Source organism: Xenopus tropicalis, chromosome 2 (assembly GCF_000004195.4).
Source record: "Xenopus tropicalis strain Nigerian chromosome 2, UCB_Xtro_10.0, whole genome shotgun sequence".
Lineage (NCBI taxonomy): Eukaryota > Metazoa > Chordata > Amphibia > Anura > Pipidae > Xenopus > Xenopus tropicalis.
In genome coordinates, this window is record NC_030678.2 from 69332620 (window position 1) to 69357356 (window position 24737).

The 24737-nt window shown below is 40.6% G+C and overlaps 1 protein-coding gene across 6 annotated transcripts in view; it reads right to left on the bottom strand.

Moving 5' to 3' along the window:
- Positions 1-24737, bottom strand: part of pacsin1 (protein kinase C and casein kinase substrate in neurons 1) — a 162908-nt gene that overhangs the window by 55005 nt on the left and 83166 nt on the right. For all 6 annotated transcript variants that reach the window (XM_004910694.3, XM_031896856.1, XM_002938965.5 and 3 more), the window contains 3 exons: positions 5541-5776; positions 4501-4656; positions 33-208 (listed from right to left, as the gene is read on the bottom strand). In XM_004910694.3, coding sequence (XP_004910751.1) covers positions 33-208; positions 4501-4656; positions 5541-5776 — 568 coding nt within the window. The remainder of the gene's footprint in view (positions 1-32; positions 209-4500; positions 4657-5540; positions 5777-24737) is intronic.

Consider the following 24737-nt stretch of genomic DNA (forward strand, 5'->3'; position numbering starts at 1 on the left):
ATGAGTCACTTATTTAAACAGGGGAATTTTACCTGCTGCTCTCAGAAAGGTTAAGATGATGCTTAATGTCTAAAAGAGCCTCCTTGAGGAATACCAATCGCTTCTCCTCCATCTGTTGACACTGTTCAAATACTAGATCCATACTTTCCATATACTGAGGAGTAAATTTCTGGATATCATCCAAAATCTTTTCATAGCGTTCCTGTGCCTGTATAAGGATTAGGTATGACGGAAGAATTAATACAATTTGAGAAATCTAAATAACAATGGAAACAAGAGAGGACGTAGGTATCAAATAAAGGAATCAGGTCTAAATATGAAATACAATGATAGTATTTTTAATTTCAGCTCAAGGGACATGACCCTTATACAACAAACAACTCATATAGTTCTAAATACAATTACCTGGTTTCATTTTCAAACCTGGCTATTACATTTGTGTACAATGCAGTTTTCAACTCAATAGCACATAGAATAATGTGGTCCAACAGGATTGTTATTCAATTTGAAAAGAATTTGTAGCAAAGTACTAATAAGGAATGTTATTATAGGATACTATTAAAGAAATATTTGACAGAAAACAACTAGTATAGTCACTTTTTACTCCAAGTGGGACATTGTCTATTTAAATTTGCAGTATGTATTCCATGGTGACCATGTTTCCATATGTTTGTCATTTTGATCTGTCAATAAAGCTATCAAGTACAACTGGGGTTTGTATCGTATATATTTTCTCTGACATCCCATTGGTTGTGATGGTGTTTTTAGTCAATGTTTGGCTTATTTAATTCCTTTGGGGGAGGGCTAGTAAAACAATGCAGATATCCATCACTATGGGTTTGTTAAAAACACATTGTATCATGTGGGACATTTTTTTCCAATATGCAACCACCACAGGACAAGAAAAGGATTGCTTGCTCGCATGTATCCAAGGCTGGTGCTTCTTTTATCAGAAAACTGCACCAGCCGGGGATACACGCAATCCTTTTCTTCCCTTCTTCTTTCTCTGAAATGATGGGGCCCACGCATGCTAAGTAAAGTGAAAAATCCATCTTTTCAGTTAAAGTTTGGCTTTTCACTCCACTGCAAATGTGCACCTGGGGCAAAAAAGATTGGTTTCTCACTTGTACCACGGTCAGGTGCAGTTTTTTTTTATCATGCACAGTAACATAGTAACGTACTTTCAAAAAGACACACATCCATTGAGTTCAAGGTTTTATGTCAATATAAAACCTACTTAACTACTATTTGATCCATATGAATGCAAGAAAAGCCCTCTAAATTCTCTCCAGAAGCTGTAAATGATATCCTTATAAAAAGAGCTTGGTGACATCATCAGCTATTGGTGCTAAGTGTAATTTGCACCACATGACCATAAAAAAACACCTTGGAGCTCTACGACCTGTATTAAATCACTTGTCACGGCTCCTCAGTGACTTGTGATATAGGTATAGATCACTAGAATGACTAGGAACTGGGGTTTTCCACTTAAGGATACTTAAAAAATGTAACATTAAATAAATCTTAGAGGAATTGTTTCTACAGTATGGATTTAAACTAGCTTAGTCAATTACAAGGTACTGTCCTATTATAACAAGGGAAAAAGTTTAAAATTTTTTAAAACTTTAAATTTTTTGCCTAAATTAACTCTATACAAGATTGACTTGTCATAATTTAGAGCTTTCAGGATAATGGTTTTCGGGATAAGGGATCCTATACCCAAGTGAGCCTAAATGCTGGTTGATCCCAGAGGAAGGCAAAAAAAATATTTTTTTATTTGACTCAGAGGGAGTAAAAAAACTCCTTCCATTATCCAACTGGGCAATTGAACCAGTCCCTGGACCAACTTTGTATTAAAGGACAATGAAAGGTTAATATAAATTAAAAGTAAGCCTAAAGGCTGCACATCTAAATTCCCAGATCTCTGCTTGCTTCTCTGAGATATGGTGCTGGCAGCCTACAGCAGCGTGAAGACTACAGTGACATCACTGAAATCTCTCTTCCCTTCCTGTAGGCTGCCAGCGGCAGCCTTCCTATTATCTGAGCGTGTGTGTAACTTGATCCTGTCTCCTGTTCTGAGCTACACATGCCCACCAGCCAATCAGAAGCTGATCTGGCAGAGGGGAGGGGGGGAGGGAATGAAACACATGTGCAGTATGAAGCAAGGAGGGAAAGGAAGGGAGAATACCTTTTTAGAGATGGCTGCCTGTTCTAAAAAATGTGAAGTAAGTGTGACTGAATAAATATTTGATTAGGTGAGCCAAAAGTGTGGTGTTTTTACTAAACAAGAGCAGTATGCTTTTTAAATTTTGACTTGCATTCTCCTTTAAGGGGCAGGGTTACTTAACTGACCACCACTTGACCACCCATGATCTACCCAGAACTCTTAAACACAGCCAAAACTTACAAATGGAACAAATAATCCTACTATAAAGTGAAGATGCAGCCAGAATTCTCCTCCTCTCATCCAGGAGAGTTCAGGCCCTTCCCCTACTAAAGTCCTTAACGTGGCTTCCTATTAAACAAAGAATATCTTACAAACTCCTTCTCTTAACCTTCAAAGCCCTCCATTCCTCTGCTCCTCACTACATCTCTTCCCTTCTGTCTCCGTACGTTCCCCCAGACTCCTTCGTTCCTCGCAGAGCAACCGTTTGGTTGCGCCCCCCACTACTACTGCCGTTCCCGCCTTAAACTTTTCTGCCTTGCTGCCTCTTACATTTGGAATGCCCTCCCTGATTTCCTCTGAAGAGAATCCTCCCCCAGTCTTTTTAAAACTAAACTTAAAGACTACCTTTTGGAGCACTCACCCAGCACCTGATCTGGAAACTAACACTTATATTGTAGTGTCACCCACTGTGACCTACAGCACTTATATTTGCCTATTTGTGTCTGTAAGTTACCCTCCCATATAGATTGTAAGATCTACGGGGCAGAGACCTCCATCCCCTTGTGTTTTTGACTCTTATTGCAACTGTATCTTTTATTTATTTGTCTTTATTGTAATACAGGTATAGGACCCATTATCCAGAATGCTCGGGACCAAGGGTATTCCGGATAAGGGGTTTTTCCGTAATTTGGATCTCCATACATTAAATCTATTAAAAAATCAATAAAACATTAATTAAACCCAATAGGATTGTTTTGCATCCAATAAGGATTATTTATATCTTAGTTGGGATCAGTTGCAAGGTACTGTTTTATTACTACAGAGAAAAAGGAAATCAGTTTTAAAATTCTGAATTATTTGACTAAAATGGAGTCTATGGGAGATGGGCTTTCCATAATTCAGAGATTTCTGGATAATGGGTTTCCGGATAAGGGATCCCATACCTGTACTTTGTATTTAATAGTACTTTGTATCTATTATCTTAATAACCCCCTGTTTGTATTAATGTATTCTACTGTACAGCGCTGCGTACATAAGTAGCGCTTTATAAATAAAGATATACATACATACATACATACATACATGGCTCCATTACTGAGCAGCAAGATTTACAAATATGTACATTACAGCATAACGCATAATCTGAAACATATAAAAAGTAATATGCGAGTATCATATATCATTACCGTTGGTTAAGGTAGCAAGAAAATTAATAGTATTCATTTAAACCAAAAGGGGAAAGAGTATTAAGCGTTTTTATCCAAAAAACTTCCCTTTGTAGCAGCAGTCGGGATCGGTCCACCCCTCCTAATTGGGAGGACGTGATCAATTGCAATATAGCGAAAGGTGGGCAACCTATGGCCCTGTTCCAAAAAATGTTTCGCCACCGGTTTATTAGTTACACCATCCCTGAATGCAGTGCTTATAGCAGAGCTGTGACCATCCATACATAGCCTTACAATTTGATCTGTCTACAAGTACAGGTAATCAAAAAAATCACATAAGACATGGTACAAGTAATGTGATGCCTAATAGAAAGACGTTTGCCCATCTGTGGGTGTAAGAAAGTCTCATCTAGTATCATGTACCTACAAGAGGTACAACTAGGGCATTTGAAACATCCTGGTTTGTTTCTACGTAACCATGAACCGGACTTCTTCTGATAACATGCAATGGGGTCACTATGAACTAAGAGGTCACGTAGATTCGTTCCTCCTGTAACTAACCAGTGGGGAATTAGGCAAGACTTTCTTGAATTCATGATCAGCCTGAAGGATATTCCAATTCTTCCCAATAGCCTTTCTGATATGGTCAGATCTATCATTAAAGGTGGTACTAAAAACAATACCAGGGTGTACCTTAGGCCCCCTATTGGTGAGACTACTACGTGTACTGGATAACCCCTTGCTTCAAAGCTCCCCCACATCTCACGAATTTGTGTTTCTGCTATTTGCTCATCAGAGTTATTCCTCAGTACCCTGCAGAATTGTGAAATAGGTAAGGACTTTTTATGGTTTTAACATGAATGTGGTCTTGAGGATGGCCCTAGATGGGGGGGAGTTACAAAATAACTACACAATGACAGTTACACAAATAGTTAATGTAGGACATACCTTTTGCACATCTTGTTTGCATTTTTCCACTTTATCTTGTAGTTTGCGCAACTGATCTGCAGTGACAGAAGCATCAGCCTTGCCAGATGCCTCTCGGCTACTTGCCAACTTTTCCTCTTTGCAGGCCATATGGTATGTTTTCTTAGCAGCCTCAACCTGCAGTGAGCGGTCAAAAAACAAATGCAAAAAAAAATCCAAAGCCTGTATTTATAGTATTTTATTAACATTTTAAGCCTAAAAGTTTGACTCATTTGAAGCACACCTTAACATTTAGCATGTAGACTGGGCTTATTCTCAGCAACTTTCATTTTGTTTTGTATTTTTTTTTTTTTATTATTTGACTTTCTACTCTACTTTATTTTGAAATTTCAAATGTTATTTGGTTCTTGGAAGTCACTAACTATGCAGTAAGGATACTTTTTATTGTTATTGTTAGTCTTTATGCATAGGCTCTCTTGTATTTCATTTCAATTCTGCTGTTTATATTCCAAATTGAAAATCTAGAGGAAAGAAAGTAAAAAAAAACAAAAAGCACAAAAAACATTAAGGGGGAGATTTACTAATCCACGAATCCGAATCTCGAAAGGGAAAAAATCGGGTTGGAAACGAAAATTTTGGGACTTTTTCGTTGGCGTTGCGACTTTTTCATTGCCGCTACGGCTTTATCGTATTTTGCGTGACTACTTCGTCACCGTCGCGATTTTTTCTTATGGAGCGATGGAGCGAAGTTGCGACGGCAAAGTTGCGGACGGTGACGAAAAAGACGCAAAGATACCGATCATTACGAAAAAACCCGCCTTCGGACCGTTCGTGGATTAGTAAATCTCCCCCTAAGAGTAATTGTAAATTGTCTTAGAATACTAACAGTATGCAGCATAATAAAAGTTAATATGGACAAGGGCTACAAATTTTAAGTTTAAGTGTATCGTGAACAGGTTTGTTTCCAGTCTTCAACATTTCTTTACCTTTCTTTCCTCTATTGCTCTTCTCATAAATATAATACTTATATATATACTTCTTTACCCACATTTCTTTCTTACCTCCTTCATTTTCTTGGCCCATGGTTTCTGGGCCTTGCGAAACCCCTCTTCAGCTTCTCTGCTCTCCTTAAAACCTCCCATCATCTGTTTATGATAACTTTCTTTTTGCCAGTTCCGAACTTTCTCCATGTCTTCAGATACCAAATGGTTTTTCACCTCCTGGTGCAACTCTCCTATCCTCTCTGCTTCAGTAAGGAGTGCCCCCCAAGCTCGTTCCAGAGTTCCATACTGAGGACCTGTGGGTTACATACTAATATATAGTATATATTATATATACATAAATGGAAAGATTTGCAAGTTAAACTTATTCTGTGTGTAAAATTTATAATGAAGCGTAGCGTTCTTAATGAATCAGATGAAAGTGAGTGTAAAACTGGCCAGACTGGGGATGACTTTGATATACAGCGCCTTGCAAAAGTATTCACACCCCCTGGCTTTTTACCTATTTTGTTACATTCCAACCTGTTTTTTAAATGTTTATTAATCTTATTTTATATGATGGATCTGCACAAAATAGTCTAAGTTGGTGAAGTGAAATGGGAAAAAATATATAAAAAAATAATTAAAAAAAAACTGAAAATGGCATGTGCATATGTATTCATGAAGCCCATAAAAAGTTCTGGTGCAACCAATTAATTTCAAAAGTCATATAATTAGTATAATTAAGTCAACCTGTGTGCACATGTGTCACATGATCTGTCAGTATAAACACACCCTTTCTGAAAGGCCCCAGAAGCTTCAACACCACTGTCATGTTGGAGCAGTAAGGCTCCCCATAGAAAAGTCTGGTTGAAATCCACATTTGAGGGAAACCCTTCCCAGTAGGGGGTAATTCACAAATATCCCCTAACGACACAACCAGGACTGTGGAAAGGTGACAACATAAACAACTTCATCAGACAATGCGGGACCAGCCCGTTGGGGCAGGAAGCTGGGGTCTTTGATCTGTTGATCAAAGAAAGGCAAAGTGTGGGCCTAGGAACAGCAGGGGGGGGCAGCTATCAGAAAATATGGATTATAGAAATGGATCCATATCTCCGCTGCTTTAGGGTCCACATCCTCATAAATCACATAGGATTTATGAGGAGGCCTCAGGCTTCCCAATGATACCAAACAGGGGCAGCCTATACCCCTCTCTGAGCAGGAATGGGTTCTGGGGGACTGGGACATGAGACCCCCCTCATGTTTGGTATCATTTTGATCGCCCATATATAGGTTAAAACAATTCCCTACTTTCATAATAATATTGAATACTGGCAAGTACCAATATTATATGAAAAGAAACTGGCATGAGAAGTACAGCTCTCTAAAGAGGGTGGGTGGGGACCACCCAAAGGGGTCATGTGACCAGTTCTTGGGCACTCCCTCCTCATGCATACGGTAATGAGGGAGGGGCTCAGCGGGGGATAAAAGCACACATGCCCAGGTATTCTTTAGCTCATTCTGGAGGCCTCAACTTATGCAACTTATGGGCTCAGGATTTCAACCTCTTGCCTCAGAGGGCACAAGATATTCGGTAACATATTTCTCTGTGTTTTAATCCCCTTTTATTTTTATAACTGTTCTGCAACATGTATGTCTGTTTGTAACATTCACTGTTTTTATATAACATATGCACTGTCCACTTTGGAATATTAAATACAAAATGTAATAAGTTTAGTCCTTCGGCTCTATATCAATTCCCACGTACCTCGTATGACTGCTCAGGCCTAGGTGTATTAACGGTTTGGTGTGTGTATGTGTATTGGGTAGAGGGCAGATTCTGTGTAGATGCTAATTAACTAGTGGGCTGCTAGCAGGGGGGTGGGTTTGACTGTAATTTTAACCCTGTGGCTGCTAGTGTGCTGTTAAATTAGTGAGAACTAACCCTAACTGCAGTAAGAAAGTTTGTGTGCGATATATTTCAGTAACTACAGTAGGTTTCTATCGCCTGTTAATGATAGATGGTGGCAGCGAATAGTTGTATTTGGGGCGGTGGTTTGTCTGGGGGTGCTTGATGTTAGTCTAACCTGGGTGAAAGGTGACTGTGTGTAACCCCCTTGTACCCCGTCCCGGTGTCAGGCGCGTCTCGGAGTGGCGTTTCCGTGACAGCCACTAAGCAAGAGGCATCACACCATGAAGACCAAGTAGCTCTTCAAAGAAGTCAGGGACAAAGTTGTTGAGAAGTAAAAGTCAGGGTTGGGTTATAAAAAAATATCAAAATCTTTGAGGATCCCCCAGGGCACCATCAAATCCATCATCTTGGAAAGAGCAGGGTACCACAACAAACCTGCCCCTGCGTCATCTGGGAGAAGTGGCTGGTGCGTATGGTGCGGGTTCTTCATGTGGACCTAGTTAAAAAGGAACAGTAACACCAAAAAATGAAAGTGTATAAAAATAATTAATATATTATGTACTATTGCCCTGCACTGGTAAAAGTTGTGTGTTAGCTTCATAAACACTACTACAGTTTATATAAATACCCTGCTGTGTAGCCATGGGGGCAGCCATTTAAATTGAAAAAAGGAGAAAAGGCACAGGTTACTAAGCAGATAACAGATAAGTAGCATAGATTCCCATTGTATTCTACACAGTTTATCTGTTATCTTCTTATGTAACCTGTGCCTTTTCTCCTTTTTTCAATTTAAATGGCTGCCCCCATGGCTACACAACAGCTATTTCTATTAACTACAGTAGTCTTTCTGAAGCAAACACACAACTTTTACCAGTGCAGGGCAACAGTACATTATATTTTAATTATTTTAAAACATTTTTATTTTTTAGTGTTACTGTTCCTTTAAAGGGGGTAAATTAATATTCTAGAGGAAGGCCAAGCGAGACATGTGTTTAACTGTAGGAAATAAGTCTGTATTTTAAAATCCAAAATTAAATTTTATGAGTTTAATGGTATGTTTAGGTAAGTCGCAGGCCAACGTTTCAGATTTGTCAGGGCTACCTGTCAACCCATAAACTTTTGCAAAATCTGCTAATGTGTTCATCACATTGGGTAATGATGCAAGGGGTTTTGTCAAATGTACTAATAAATCATTTGCGAAAAGACATAGGGGCCGATTCAATAAAGTGCGTTAATGTGTAACGCATGGTTTTTGGCATTAAAAATGATGCGCTAATCAAGTACTGGTTCATCAACGAATTTTCGCATGCGCTAACACGCATATCGCATGCGCTAACACGCATATTGCATGCGCTAACACGCATAACGCATGCGCTAAATAACTAATCATCGCAATGTGTTCGTTTTATCGCATTGCGGTACTTAACAAACAGAAATAATATGAACACATGATTCACAAATGAATATGAAGCGATAAACATGCGAAATATAGCAATAATCTGTGCGAATATTAACACCTGATTGGGGGAGGCGGAACTTAAACCAAATTGCGATTTCTGAGCATTTGTGAAGACAAGATGGAGTTTGCACTGGGATTTTTGATGGAATTGGAAGAAGAGGCTCAGCAAGTATGTGAACATCCTAGAGTGATGCATCCCTCAGAAACTCGGGGTTTGAAAATTTGTTGGAAGGCATAGTTACCTGTTGGAAACAGGGGGACCATGAGTAAAAAAACAATAAGCACTACCAAAATAAGGAGTGGAAATGTTGCATTTGGTTGTAGTAAAGTAGTAATGCTTACCATAAGATGAGTAGGTTGTGGTCGAAAATTCGTTATGAAACGAATATAATCGTCCTGATTTCTATGACTTTTACCCGTCCGTTCGGTTCGTTACTAAGCAACACTAAAACGAACAGCCGTATTTATCGTAGATTTCAACGGCTCTGCCTACTTCTGTTTGTGATGTCAGACGGACGGTAGCAGCATAGGGGAGACAAGAAGGCGCAAGGTCACAAAAGAAAGACAAGAGAGAAGATTATGGAAAATAGTGGCAAAAGGAGAGATGCAGGTGTGGAAGATTGGGGGAAGAGAAGGCCTACAGCTGAGGATGACGGTGGCAGGAGAAAGGCTACAGCTATGTCCAAGCAATAGATGGTGCACATGCTGTCCATTATGGAAAAAAAAGATTATGATTGCAAAGGTGGAGAGTACCCCAGGCCCAATACAAGGAAAAATCATATCCTGGATTTAGTAAACCATGGGCTTGAGAAAAAGTTTGGCGTTAGCAGATCAAAAGATCAGCTTTGCAAAAGGTGGTCAGATTTAAAACTGAGAGATAGAAACCAACTTCAAACCATTAGGCGGATCATTAAAAAAAGTGAGTTTTACATCATTATTATACATTATTATTTTCTCTGCAATGTGTACCACTACAGTGTGTAGAATTATGGTGATGTTCAAATCAAATTTTTTTTTCAGAAGACAAGCGTAAAAAATTGTGCAAACTCATTGCTATTATAGATGGGGTGCCTATTCTTCTGCCTCTTCTTCTGTTGGGAAGCCTGAGATTCCAAAACATGTCAGCTCAAAATGTGCTGTATCTTTGTATTGAGGGACAGCCAGACCTTGAGACTTCAAAGCACATTTCCAATGCAGAAACAAACCAAGGCTCCGATCCAAATGTCTTGGAAGATATTGAAAAATGCAAAATGCTGTTGGCAACCATAAAACAATCTGTCAAATCATTAGAAACAACACTTGGAAACATATGCAAAAAGGTTTGCAATGCAGGTGAATAGTCGTGTTCTTCTTCTTCTTCTTCTTCTTTAAAAGCAAGTGTTTTTTAGATTTTTCATATGTTTTAAAAACTTGTTTGCATTTTGGTATAGTTTTAAATGTTTTTCTTACATACAAAGCACGAATTGCAGGTTACTATTTGAAATAAATATTTGAAATAGATATTTCAAAATAAATGGGTCTTCTTGTCATTTATTTTTATTTCTAATCATCACATATTAACATATGTCTACACTGCTCTACAACTGGCAGCCCCCACAGGTATTTTACCCCTCACCTGTATTGTCTATATAGCCTGTCTAGTTTAATCATCATATTAGAAATACCATCAGTAAAGTATTATAGTAAAGAGATTATGAGTAATTAGTATTCAGTATTATTTTCAGTATCAGTAAAGAGATTATGAGATTAATGGTTCCTGTATTGTTCACACAACAGGTTTTGGCTGAAGCTCCTGCAATATTCACACCTGAAGGCCCTGTGATCACCCTACATAATTATTCACCATCCACACCTAAGCAGACTGTAGCCACACCCCTATCTGCTGTAGGCTCTGTGTGAGCCATCCGACCTGACCCATGCCTTGTGTGTGCCATTCTACCTGACCCATGCCTTGTGTGTGCCATACCATACTCTACCATTAGTTTGTCCTGGGGAGTTTTGCCAGCATTTTTGGGAATATAAAAAAAATGTTTTATTAAAGATCATGAAGTTTTCGTATACAAGCGAACAGGTTCCACAAAGAACATTTGTGCACGTTCGTGTTGTTCAGCATATGTTCGTTGACTTCCACTGCTGGTAATCATGACATGCGCAGAGAACAATCGTTCACCGACAAATGTCTGGCACTCACACCACCTGGCAGATTTAATTGCTGAACGACCAAAATTTGTAAACCCAACCATTTGATTTTGGGGACGATAATGTCAGGCCGGTTAGTGGACTAACGATCGTTCAAACACCATCAACTATACGATAAGTTAATGAAAGTATCAGATCGTTCTGGAATCGGTCTTTTGAAAGTAAAAAATTGGCTCGAGTATGGCTACCTCAGCTTTTCGCTTACGTGCAGAATATCGCTTACGAATTAACAAACGGAACGAACATTAACGCACAAAATCGCTCATTGCCAGATAAATAACGAAAAGAACATCGCTTCTAAATTATGACAAGTGTCCTTTTCATGAATAGATTGTTAATTCAAAAAAAATAAGAAGCAATAAAATTTTTAACGCATGCTATAAAGAGCGCTCGTTTTATCGACCTTTAGTGAATCGGCCCCATAGTTTATATTCACTCTCCTTTGAATGTTTACTCTCAACTTTCCTTGAATGTTTACATATTCCCTGTTCCATCTCTAAGGCAAAGGGAGTGGAATACAGATGTCTTGTGCCTCTTTATATATCCTAGAGGGCTAGTCATAGGATGATTGAGTTAAGCTTTAGGGTTACAGTAGTATGTGCTTAGAGGATTAATGAAAATAGGGCTGAGTCCACTATTTTCCAGAAGACTAAATAGATAGCATCAATCTAGGGTGTCAAAGGTTTTTTCGATATCAAGCGCAAGCAAGCACAGAGGGGTATGTGATCTGTTTGTGTATGCAATCAGGTTCAAGGTTTTAGATATATTATGAGACTCTTACTGGGTTGGGACAAATCCGATCTGATGCTTATGGGTTATTGTAGTTAAAATCTTGTTCAGTCTAGAGGTTAGAATTGTTGCTAGAATTTTTATGTCCAGATTAAGAAGTAAAATCCGTCTGTAGTTTTATTGGGGATAGCAAGTCCTTATTTGGTTTTGGAATTAAAGATACCCTTGCTTAGTTCTTTTCTGGGGGAAAGTGGGTGGCCTGTGGTGATATGTTGGAAAAATCAGTGTAGATGGGGGCTAGTTGATCTTGAAGCTTTTTATAACATAAAGAAAAAAAGCCATCAGGGCCAGGGGCTTTATTTAATTTAATTGTTGTAGTTGTGTGTGTTCTCCCTTTTGATGTGTAATATCACTTTCTATTATTTGTTTCATTTCTGGTGGGGTTCGCTGCATATTTTTTAAGAAATTAATTTATAGCTGTTTATATTTGTTGATTTATAGAGCTGTTGATAATAGGTCTTAAATGTAGATGTGATCGTGTTAGAATTGGAGGAGTTATGTCTTCTAATTGTCTACATTTGTGCATTGTATTTGACCTGTTGTGAGATTTAATGGATTTGCTAACATCCTGTCTGGCTTGATCGCATATAAATAGAATTTGCGATTTGTTTTAAGGATGGCTCCACATTTGTTATTTGGAAGGCTTTAAGTTTTTGTCTTGTTTTCTGGTTGAGCAGTGGGGTGTAGTCTATTGGTTTGCTCAAGGGCAGAATGTTCGGTTTCAAGGGGGGATTTTTTATGTAATCTTGTATGTATGTATAACTTTATTTATAAAGCGCCACAAGGGTACGCATCGCTGTACAATCTTACAGGATATGAAATTACACAGAGGGAGGACAAGTGATATAATAAATAAATACAATAAATATATATACAGTATAAGTGCCATGTGGTATGAGACACAGTAGGAAGGAGGTCCCTGCCCCGTAGAGCTTACAATCTAAGTGGTTTGGTAACATACAGGCACAAATTGGAAGGTAAGAGTGCTTTATTTTTTTCTTTCTTATAGATGCTTACTGGATGTAACAGCTACTAATATATGCTTTATGCTCTGCCTACATCCAGGCTGGAAATGTTTCAGGCCTGGAGTTTTCTTGGAAAAAAACATTTTAGTTACCAGATTACCTAATAAGCTCTCATTTAATCTCCATGTTACGTGGATGGGTGAAGGGGTCTGTAGATCCAGCAATGTCATCATGAGACCGTGGTCAGACAATGCCCATTGATTCTAATATTACTGGCACATCTAGAAAATTAATTAGGATGTAATCTATCCTAGAGTAGCTGTTGTGGGTGTGTGAGTAAACTGTGTTACTATTGGCTTCCCTTCATAAGTCTCTTAAGTTGTGGGCATGTAAGAGGTGTTCTATTTGGTTTGTATGTTTTATGTTTTACTGTGGTGATAGTTTTAGATTTGTCTAGGGTGTGATTAAAAGACAAATTGAAGTCCCCAGCCCATATGATTCTTGCTCTGTGAATTTCTGTAAGTTTATTTGCTATGGATTTAAAAAACAAAGAAGTGAGTCTGTTGGTGTGTATGTGGAGAGTATGATGTATGGTGAATCACAGAGTGTTCCCTGGAGGAACAGGGATATAAGGGAAGTTGTTGTGAAAAAATATAGCAACCCCTCTGTACTTACTTTCTACCTGGTGATACTACCTGGTGTAGTGCTTGTGTGATATGATTTTAACAGACACTGTAAGTAGTTTAGGAACAATCTTAGTTTAGATCAGCTGCTGAGGGGAAAGGGTGATATCACTCCAACTTGCAGAGCAGCAGTAAAATGTGACTGAAGTTTATCAGAGCACAGATCACATGACTGTAGCACCCAGGGAAATAAAGAATATTGCTAACCCAATGTTAAACTTCAAAATTAAATATAAAAATAATCTGTTTGTTTTTTTTAAATTGGATTTCAATGCAGGATGCTGCTGGAGAAGCTCTAATAACTGGTGCGTTTTTAAAAAAAATTGTGACAAAAGGGGACATATACCATTAATTTTTACAAAGCACTAGACCATGTGAAAAAATGTAAAATAGAAGGAAGTGTTTTTGTTTCAGTACCTTTCAGGTCAAGTATGTCCATAACGGCTTGAAAACTGTGCACCCACCCCTTTTGCAAGTTTCCAGAGCTGCATCCAATTAGAGAGGATTGAATATGCATAGGGTGGGTGGCGCTGTTTGCAGTCCATTCCTGCAGTGTTCTGTCCCGCCCTGCATTCCTCCCACAGATTGTAGCCTGCTCTGCTCATCCCCCCCCCCACTCTCTGCTCGCTCCCCCTCCCCGCTAGTTCATCTCTCTCTCTGCTCATTCACCCCCCCTCTGATCGTTCACCTCTCTGTGCTCACCCCCTCACCCCCCTCTGATTGTTCATCTCTATGTGCTCGCCCACCCCGATCGTTCATCTCTCTCTGCTCGCCCTCCCACTCTCTGATAGTTCATTTCTCTCTCCCCGTTCACGCCCCCTCTGATCCTTCATGTCTCTCTGCTCGCCCCCCCCCCCGATCCTTCATCTCTCTCTCTTCCCATTCATCCCCCCTCTCTGATCATTCATCTCTATCTGCTCGCCCCACCCCCTCTGATCGTTCATCTCTCTCTGCTCAGCCCCCCTCTGATTGTTCATCTCTCTCTGCTCAGCCCCCCTCTGATTGTTCATCTCTCTCTGCCTGTTCACCCCCCCCCTCTGATCGTTCATATCTCTCTGCTCACCACCCCCTCATCCTCTCTGATCGTTCATCTTTGGTAACATCGGTAAGTTTGGTAAGATTAGTCCACGCCAGTTTGGTGGACACAACTGACTCACGGGTTTGGGTTATGTGCATACATGGGGACACAAAGGACTACCCAACTGCTGTGGTTATGATTGAAACCCAGTGTGGAACTGTTGAGTGTCAAGTTGGGGTGGTTAAAATTCTAATGCATGCAGTAATACTGGGAAGAGATTTTTCATTGTTTTGGCAGCTGTGGGGTAGAGGGAGTAACTCTGAAAAAGGGTCCCCAAGGGAGGCATAGCAGCCCAAATTGTCCCCAGAACCCTTAACATCCAGTGACCGTGCTGGAAAGGTTGGGGGTAACCCCTGATATTTCCTCACCCCTTAGAAGTATTTGCTGGCCTGGAAGAAGTAGTACAGGAGGGTGACACGGTACCTGATTTAGAAGTGTCCCGAGACAATTTTGGTACTGCCCAAATGAGGGACCCAACTCTAAGCAAAGCCTGAGAGGGTGTAAAAGAAATAAATAGGGAAACCCAATTCCCTGGGGCAGAAACAGTGTTCCCACACATGGTCCTGAACCAGGATATGTTATATCAAGTGAGCAAGATGAGTGAAATTATAGAGCAACTGGTGGTGCCCCAGCAAAATAGGACACCTGGGAGTTTATAAAACAGCAGACAGAGTCCTCCAGAGGTTCTTTTGGCCTGGGGTAATGGGAGATGTAAAGCGATACTGTAACTCCTGCCCTGACTGTCAGATAACAGCACCCAAACCTCATTACAGAGGTCCATTGGTTCCCCTTCCCATAATTGAGGTCCCCTACCAAAATCCACTGGAGGGCACCAAGACATACTGGAAATATTGGATTATGCCACCCGATATCCTGAAGCAGTCCCTCTAAGAAATACTTCACCAAAATGTATCGCCAACGAGCTGGTTCATTTGTTTTCCTGGGTGGGGATACCAAAAGAGATCCTGACAGATCAAGGTACCCTGTTTATGTCCAAGGTAACCAAAATACCTCTTAGGTATTACGCACATCAGTTTACCACCCTCAAACTGATGGGTTAGTGGAAAGCCATGCTGAAAAAAGGTGTAGACAAGAGTGGGAATAACTGGGACTGTCTACTACTATTTCTGTTGTTCTCCATCAAGAAGGTACCCCAAACTTCAATAGGGTTCTCCCCATTTGAGTTACTATATGGTAGACACTCAAGGGGGTTGCTAGATATAGCTAAGGAAACTTGGGAACAAGAGGCTACCCCCTATAAGACTGTGGTAGATAGAACGAATCGCTCAAATGCAGGAGCGTATTTTAGCTCGTGTTAACTATAGTAAGGGAACACATGGCCCAAGCTCAGGATGCCCAAAGTAGGATTTAAAAAAGGTTTGCAACAGTAAGGAACTTTAATCCTGGTGACAAAGTGTTAGTACTTGTTCCCACAGTTGAAAATAAGTTCCTGGCCAAATGGCAGGGGCCCTATGAAATAATTGTAAAGGTTTGTGAGATAAACTAAGCAATGTGAATTTGTTAAAGTCATGGAGGCAGGAGGAGGTCCTTGCATCAGAGCCAGTACCTTTGCCCCATGGGGATAATCTGATACCTGAAGTAAAAAACACAGAAACCCTGTCAGTGTCACAAAAACAGGAAGTAAAAGATTTTTTTTAATATACTTTTATTTTTATTGGTTTATGACATATTTTATAAGCATAGCATATTATTTATTAGACATGTTATCGAGCTTGGATAATCATTTACATTCAGTCTGTTACATATTACATGCAAAGTGAAAAAGAAAGGGGAAAAGGGTGAGAGGGGGGAAAAAGGAAAAAGAAAAGGGGAAGGGTAAGGGGGAAAGAAAAAAGGAACCAGTATAACTTTTTGCACTCTAGGTTTCAATGTTTATGTGAGATGTTCATTGTTCACAGTTCAGGTTCTCCCTCAGTTATCTATTGTTTTTTTTATCAGGTTAGAGGAGGGGTCCCTACCCATAGCTTTGTGATCTAGAGAGATTATCTTTATTTAGTATCCAGGTGTCCCATATCTGCATATATAGCTCTGTTTCATTTTCCAGTTGGTATTTGAGAATTTCGTTTGTGTGTATATATTAAATTTTTTCAAGGACCTTTTCAATATATAATAAGTTTGATTTCCATTGGGCTGCGATGTGGATTCTTGTTGCCATGCATATGTGCTGTGTAAGGCGTTGTGCCGGGTTATTGAGGTTTTGTAGTTTGTGTCCTAAAAGCATTACCTTGGGGCACGGGGTGATGTCTGTGTGGAACAGTTTAGAGAGAATAGCAGCTACTTTTGTCCAAAGTTCTTGGACCATTGGGCAGGTCCACCATATGTGCCACATGTTACCTCGTGTGGCACATTTCCTGAAGCAGAGTGGCGAGGATGTTGGGTAGATTCGAGAGAGTCTGGTAGTTTTTGAGCCATATTTCCTGAAGCAGTTCAGTCCTAGGTCATGTTCCCAATCCTTCATGTGTTGTAGTTTATTGTTTGTATGCATATGATTTAGTTGGTAGTATAGCATAGAAAGCGTTTTCCAGCCCATTGGTGAGTTCTGACAAATAGTTTCCGCTGTGTGTTTTGCATTTTCGTTTTTCCCCAAAGTTGCTGTGCAAAATGAGTTATTTGTATTGACCGATAATGTTCGGTTGTTGGTACCTTGTATTTTTGTATTATTTGGGTTGGTTGTAGTGGTTTTGTTCCATCTGTGAGTTGATGTACATATGTTATTACTTGTTGTATCCACCACTGGTATAAATTGTTATTATATCCTGGTATAAAGAGGTTACGTCCCCATATCGGGGTCAGTCTCGAGGGGTTTGATGCCATTCCATATTTGTATCTAAGTGTACCCCATAGTTGTAGCATTTGATGAGTTATTGGCAAAAAGTCTTTGTGTAGTTTGGAGTCTTGGGGTGGGTTCCAGATTAGGCTTGTTTATGAGGTTGGGTATATAAGGGCAGATTCCATTTCAGCCCATAATGGAGTTAGTTTCCCCCCATGTAATGCAGCAATTTGGGTGCATCTTGCTGCCCTGTAGTATTGATGTAAATTTGGGACTCCCAGTCCCCCCTTTGATTTGTGTAGGTACATTGTTCTTTTGTTAATCCTTGGCCTTTTGTTGGCCCATATGAAAGTCATTTTAGTTCTCTGAAAGTTTTGTAAGTCTCTCTGTAAAATTGCTATGGGTAGGGCCCTGAAATAGTACAATATTTTTGGCAAAGTCATTATCTTAATACAATTGATCCTTCCCACCCAAGAAATCTGTTTCTTGTTCCAGCCCTGTAGTTCCTGCACTAGGCTTCTATATAGTGGAGGGTAGTTGCATGTGTACATAGTGTCTAGGGTTGGGGTTAGGTTTATGCCTAAATATGGTAGGTATTTCTCTCTGATCTGGAACTTGGAATTGAGCTCTATGAGTTTCACTGGGACATTTGGGAATGTTGCATGGTAGAAATTCTCTTTTATCTTGGTTTAACTTAAGTCCTGAGACTTGGGTGAACTCCTGTATCAGTTTCAGTAGATTGGGGAGAGAGGTTAGTGGGTTTATGATGGTGAGCAGTAGATCATCAGCAAACAAGGAGATTTTTTAGTCTGCCCCTGCCATTTTTACTCCTTTGATACTTTGGTGTTGCCTGATCGCTATGGCCAGGGGTTCCATTGCCAAAGCAAATACTGCTGGGGATAGTGGGCACTGTCTTGTGCCCTTTTGTATCTCAATGATTTGTTGTGTAGATGTGGGCAATTTTAGTGTGGCTGTGAGGCTGGAGTAGTATGTTTGTAGGATTTTTGTGAAAAAATACTGCTTCTAGGTAGTCCCAGTTAAGGGAGTCAAAGGCTTTTTCAATATCTAAAGCCAGGATTCCAATTTGTGTGTTTGTCTTTTTGGCTTGGTGTATAATATTAAGTATTTTCCTAATGTTGTCTCCTGCTTGTCTAAAGGGTATGAATCCTACCTGGTCCTTGTGTACTGTATTATTTTGGGGAGTAATGCTGACAGTCTCTTAGCTAGGATTGAAGTAAGTATTTTGAGGTCTAGGTTCAGGAGAGAAATAGGATGGTAGTGTTTGGGGTGTAGAGGGTCTTTATTGGGTTTCGGGATTAGTGTAATGTGTGCTGCTAGTAATTCTGAGGCTACGGTCTTGCCTTGGGCAATGTAATCAAATAAGATTTTTAACTGTGGTACTAGAATTTCCGAATTTTTTTTTATAATAGCTAGCTGATAGGCCATCCGGTCCTGGGGCCTTCCTGATTTAAGGGTCTTAATGGCTTTGCCTATATCTTCTAGTGTGATGTCTCCATTAAGTCTATCTATTTCTGCTTTTGTTAATGCTGGGAGTGGGTGTAGTGTAAGGAATCAGCTTATTGTTTTTTTGGAGGGCTTGTGGGATTGGGTGTATAGCTTTCTGTAGAAATCTAAGAATGTGTCTCGTATTTTTTCTGGGTTGGAGGTGATGTCTCCCTGGGTTGTCTTAATTTGTGGTATTTGATTAACCCGAGTTTTATCTTTTAGTAAGTTTGCGAGAAATCTATCTGGTTTGTTGCAATATTTGTAGTATTTGAAGTTTGTCCATCTTATTGCTTTGTCTACCTTGTGTTTCTGTAGTGTATCTAGATCTTGTTTGATCGCTTTAATTCGTTTAGTTGAATTGTGGGAATATGTTGTTTGGTTTTGTTTTTCCAGTATTTGTAGGGATTTTTCTAGTCTGTTTTGTGTCTCTCGTGCTTTTCTTTGTTTTATTGCTGCTTGTTGGATAAAGTAGCTTCTTATAGTTGCCTTATGGGCTGTCCAGATGATATCTGGTGTTGTTTCTGGGGTAGTGTTTTCCCTAGAATAGTTGTTAAGGATGTTTTTGGAGTCTATGATTAATTGTGGATTTCTAAGGAGGCTTTCGTTGAGCCGCCATCGTGTGTTTTTTGTGGGGATATCCGTTACTTGTAGGGAAATGACCACCGGGTCGTGGTCAGACCATACACACGGCTTAATATGTGCTTCTTTTAGGATGGGTGTTGCAAGTGTATTTATTAGAATTGTGTCTATCCTAGAGTAGTTTCAAGTTTATTGTGATATACAACTAACAATGAAGCATCATTACTGTAATGAAATTTTTTTTGACCCGTGTTCCTCCCAACTTTACATAGACAAAAAAAAAAAAAATACAAATATTAAATATAATAAAAGTGTGCAATAAAGGTACAAGTATTTACAATAAAAAAAAATGCAATGAAATATTTGAAATTGTGCAGTGAGGATTTAAAGTGGCTTTTCTTAAAGTGACACTGCGAAGAGTCCAGTAGTTATGGGGAGTGTGTGTTGGTTTGTGCAGAATGTCAGCAGTTCAGAAGCCTGATGGCTTGTGGGTAGAAACTGTCTCTGTATCTGCTGGTGCGGGTCTGGAATCTCCTGTACCGCCTGCCTGATGGTAGGAGCGTGAAAAGACTGTGGCTGAGGTGGCTGGGGTCAGAGAGGATGCAGCACTATCTGTAGAGGTCCTGCTCTTTTAAAAATCGCCGGCGACAAATCTCCTTGTGTGCCAGAGCCCTAAAAGCTCCTGAGATAGGTGTTTATCAAAGCGTGCATAGAAGGTGTTCAGCTCATCAGATAGTGAAGCAGTTACCTCCCCCACTCTGCAGCTCTTTCCTTTGTAGTCTGTGAAGGTCTTCAGTCCTCTCCACATGTGCCTGATGTTAGAGTTGCTATAGCAGGACTCCACCTTTTCTCTGTACTGTCCCTTAGCTGTTTTTATTGCTTTCCTGAGTGCATACCGGGATGATTTGTACTCACTTGGGTCTACGGATTTAAAGGCTGCAGTCCGCATTCTGAGCGCTGCGCGGACCTCTCCGTTAACCCGTGGTTTCTGGTTGGGGTAAGTCCGTACATTAATCCGCGGTACAACGTCATTGATGCATTTGTGAATAAAGTCCGTTACGTACTCAGCGTAGTTGTTGATATTGTTGTCAGCGGCAGTCCGGAAGACTTCCCAGTCCATGATGTTGAAGCAGTGACGCAGGGTGCTGTCTGACTGGTCGGTCCAGCGCGTCATAGGCTGCTCGCGTTTCAGCTTCTGCCTATAGGCTGGCAGCAGCAGGACTGAGGAGTGATCTGATTTGCCGAAGGCTGGTCGAGGTCGGGCTTTATAGGCATGTGCGTACAGAGTGTAAACATGGTCCAGGATGTTCTCACCATGCGTTAGAAAGTTTACATGCTGGTAAAACTTCGGCAGAACTTTCTTCATGTTGGCTTTATTAAAATCACCAGCCACGATAAAAGCAGCCTCTGGGTGTAATCTTTCCTGCCGGTCGATAGCATCAAACAGTTTATCCAGTGCCTGTGTGGTGTCGGCGTGGGGAGGAATATAAACAGCAGTACAAAATATTGCTGTAAACTCCCTGGGCAGATAAAAAGGTCTGCATCTGATCATAAGATATTCAAGATCAGGAAAGCATCGAGTCAGGGATGGAAGGGTCCAGCCATGTCTCTGTAAAAACAAAGACGTTGCAGTTCTTAATGTCCCTATGAAAAGTTATCCTGGCTCTTAGTTCATCCAGCTTGTTTTCCAAAGACTGGACGTTCGCTAAAAGAATGCTGGGAAGTGGGGCGCGGTGTTGTCTGTTCCTCAGCCTGACCAGGATCCCAGCTCTTTTCCTCCGGTGTTTCTTCTGCCCAGGTAGCCAAGGTAAGTCACCTCCGTTCACAAAAATGTCAGTCTGTGAAGGTCCGGATTGTGAATTTTGTCGAATGTCCAGGAGAGTTTGTCTGTCATAGGAGATGAGAGCATTGCAGGTCACAAAAAAACTAAAAAATAACACGACAAACATAAGAAAAAAGCAAAGTTGAGGAGGACACTGAGCAATGGCTGCCATCCTCACCGGCGCCATCTTGTGTGGGGCAGAGTAGTAGGTCTATTCCCGGGTTTGGGGGTGTAGTTCACTCCATGTGTCTATATAGTGGGTTGTTTTGAGTGTGTCCTGGGTCGCCCTTGCTGCTCTGATATGTTTGGGTAGAAGTGTTGAGTTAGACTTGTCCATCACTGGGTTAAACGGGAAGTTAAAATCACCGCACCAAATGTCAATGTTAGCTGGGGTTTGGGTAAGTTTCTTAGCCATGCGGTTGAAAAAGGCTTTAGGGTTATTGTTTGGTGCGTAAGTAGCTGTTATACGGATGGTTTTCTCGTATAGTGTACCTATAATAGAAATGAATTGCCCTTCCTTGTTCCACTCTGTGTTGGTTATTACTAAGGGTAGGTTATTATATAATAGTATAGCAACTGTTTTTTCTGAGAGGTAGATGCTAAATAAAATCTAGAATACTATCTATGAAAGAATTGTGGGTGTAAGGTTTTTGTGAAGTGTGTTTCTTGAATACAGATTACATCCGGTTGCAGCCGCTCATACCACTGAATGGCTTGTCTATGTTTTCTGGGGGAGTTTAGGCCCCTAGCGTTGTGGGTAATTACTTTCAATGCCATTGTTCTTTTTTTGGTTCACTTGGTGGTTGGCTGTAGCCGGATGGACCCACTGTCACTTGACCTTTTAGACTTGACCTTGACTAATCCGTATCTGCATTTCCATAAATGGGAGTGCGGATAGGGAGATACATGAAAACATTTCACGATAATGTATTATATAATTATTTGTAACCTAGAGCACTTTGTAAACATTAGAACTTTAACAAACATAACAATAAGGGTAATTAACTGGCAACTACCATCTTGTTGTAAAGTCCCACTAGGGGGATAAGTGTCCTGACCGGGTGGCGACTAATATTAGGTTGTCACCTCGGGGTAAGGTGGTGTGGGCAGCATTTGTTCCAGGCACATGGTTATCATAAGGGTGTCTGGTATTAGGTCCAGCATTGTTAGTAGTAGATAAATTTCATACTTATCCGTTGGCGTCTGAGATGCTAGGAGACCATGGGGACATGGCTACGTGCCATGTGTTATGTGGTCTCGGGCTTTTGGTGGTCGACATCGCTATATTTGATCTTTGCTTTTTGCAGGATTTGGGTTGCCTCTTTCATCTGTCTCCTTTTTTGGAGTGTGGTGGGAGCAAAGTCGGCGAAAATATCTGCGGGTAGTTGGTTGGCATCCTTTCTTGTAAGTACACGTGCTGCCTGTAGAACCGCGTCCCTGGTAGCTTCGTATTGGAATTTAAGTACAATGTCCTCATGGGGATTCTTTATTGCAGGGTTTTGCAAGTGCCCTATGTATCTGGACCATTTGTAGTTGCTCCAGGGGCATGCTTGGGAGTATTTTTGAGAAGAGGCTGGATGGAAATTTTTACAGGTCTGTTTTTGTCTCAGGTACTCCTATCAGGCGGAGGTTTGCCCTTTGTGACCCATTTTCAAGGTCCTCAAGCTTTTCCTCCATTATGTACATTTTTTCTTAGTACGTTTCCAGGGTTTCATGGTCTGCTTGCATTGCCGTTGCTATTTCCTCGGTGCGGAGCTCTAAGGCATTAGTTTGCGTACCTAGCTCCTGTATCTGCTACTGCAGCTGCTAACTTTGTTTGGAATAGTTTCTGTATCGATTGCAGCAGATCTGGAACGTCTGGTGGTGTGGTTATTTGCTCAGCCTGCGAGTATGTCTCATCAGGTTCCTGCGTAGTAGGCAAAGATGGCGGAATGTCTGGGCTCCGTTGTTGGAAAAACTTAAGTGCACTTTGGGTCGTCGCTTTTTTTTCCGGACCTAGAGGTGCCATTGTGTAGCAGGTAGGTTACGGAGGATGGGTTGCTTTCAGCTGGATCAATTATTGCAGTTTTTGGCTTGGATTTCCGGACCTGGGTGTGGAGCTCACATTAGGTGCGTCTGTCCCTGATGGTGTCGCGCATGCGCCCCAGTAAAAGATTTTTTGATGAGAAATAGGGATGTTGTTTCTGACCTTCCTGTGCGAAATTATCTAATTAAACATGATATTGTTGGTCTGCAGAGGCTGATAAAGCTTTTATAGACCTTAAAAATTTTGTAGACAGCCGGTACTGATAACACCCAATTTAAAAAAATAATTTGTGGTGCACACAGACGCTTCAGATGTAGGAATGGGGCTGTCCTCTCCCAAGTGGTAAATGGTGAGGAACACCCAGTGGTCTATTTAAGCAGAAAGCTTACACCTGCTGAGAGTAGGTACTTCATGGTAGAAAGGGAGTGCCTTGCAATTAAATGGGCATTGCTGTGTCATAAAGGCATCTGCTGGGTCGTAAGGGCAAAGACACACAGAACTACTTAGTAGCAGCTATTTGTTATGGCTACTAAATGCCAGAAAATACTCTGCCATAGACTGGGAATTGCCTCTGCTAAAACACACGTAGAGACAATTATCTGTAAATGATAAGCATTGTCTAGTTTAGTAGCTGTGACAAGTAGCTGCTACTAGTAGCTCTGTGTGTTGCCACCCTAAGTTTAGATTGATCACTGACCATGCTCCCCATAGGTGGATGTCAGAAAATGAAGAAAAGAATGCTCAAGTCACCAGGTGGTTTCTGGCCCTACAGAACTTTAAGTTTACAACATAGGTCTGGGGCATTGCAAGGGAATGCAGATGACTTCTCAAGGGTTCATTGCAAGGTGGCTCATTGTGCTCAGCCCTACGGGCTGAAGCAGAGCATGGGGGGATATGTGAACTGGTAAAAGGAAAAGAGTTTCAAGGGAGATATATTTTCCCTAGGTTCATCTCCTACTTCAGTCACACTTACTTCTGTTTTCTTGAACAGGCAGCCATCTTTAAAATGGTATTTTCCCTTCCTTTCCCTCCTTGCTTCATACTGCACATGTGTTTCATTGCCGCCCCCCCCTGACAGATCCGCTTCTGATTGGCTGGTGGGCATGTGTAGCTCAGAACAGGAGACAGGATCAAGTTACACACATGTGCATTGCTACTGAAGCCTACAGGAAGGGGAAAGAGATTTCAGTGATGTCACTGTAGTCTTCACACTGATGTAGGCTGCAAGCACCATATCTCAGAGAAGCAAGCAGGGATCTGGGAATTTAGATATGCAGTAAGTACTTAAAAAGGAATGCATTTAGACTTACTTTTAATTTATATTAACCTTTCCTTGTCCTTTAAAGATTTGTCTGTACATCTGATCTGATCTCGCTCACAATATATACTGTATATATATATATATATATATATATATATATATATATATTATATAGTAGAAAGAGTTCCGCAGAGTTATTGAATAA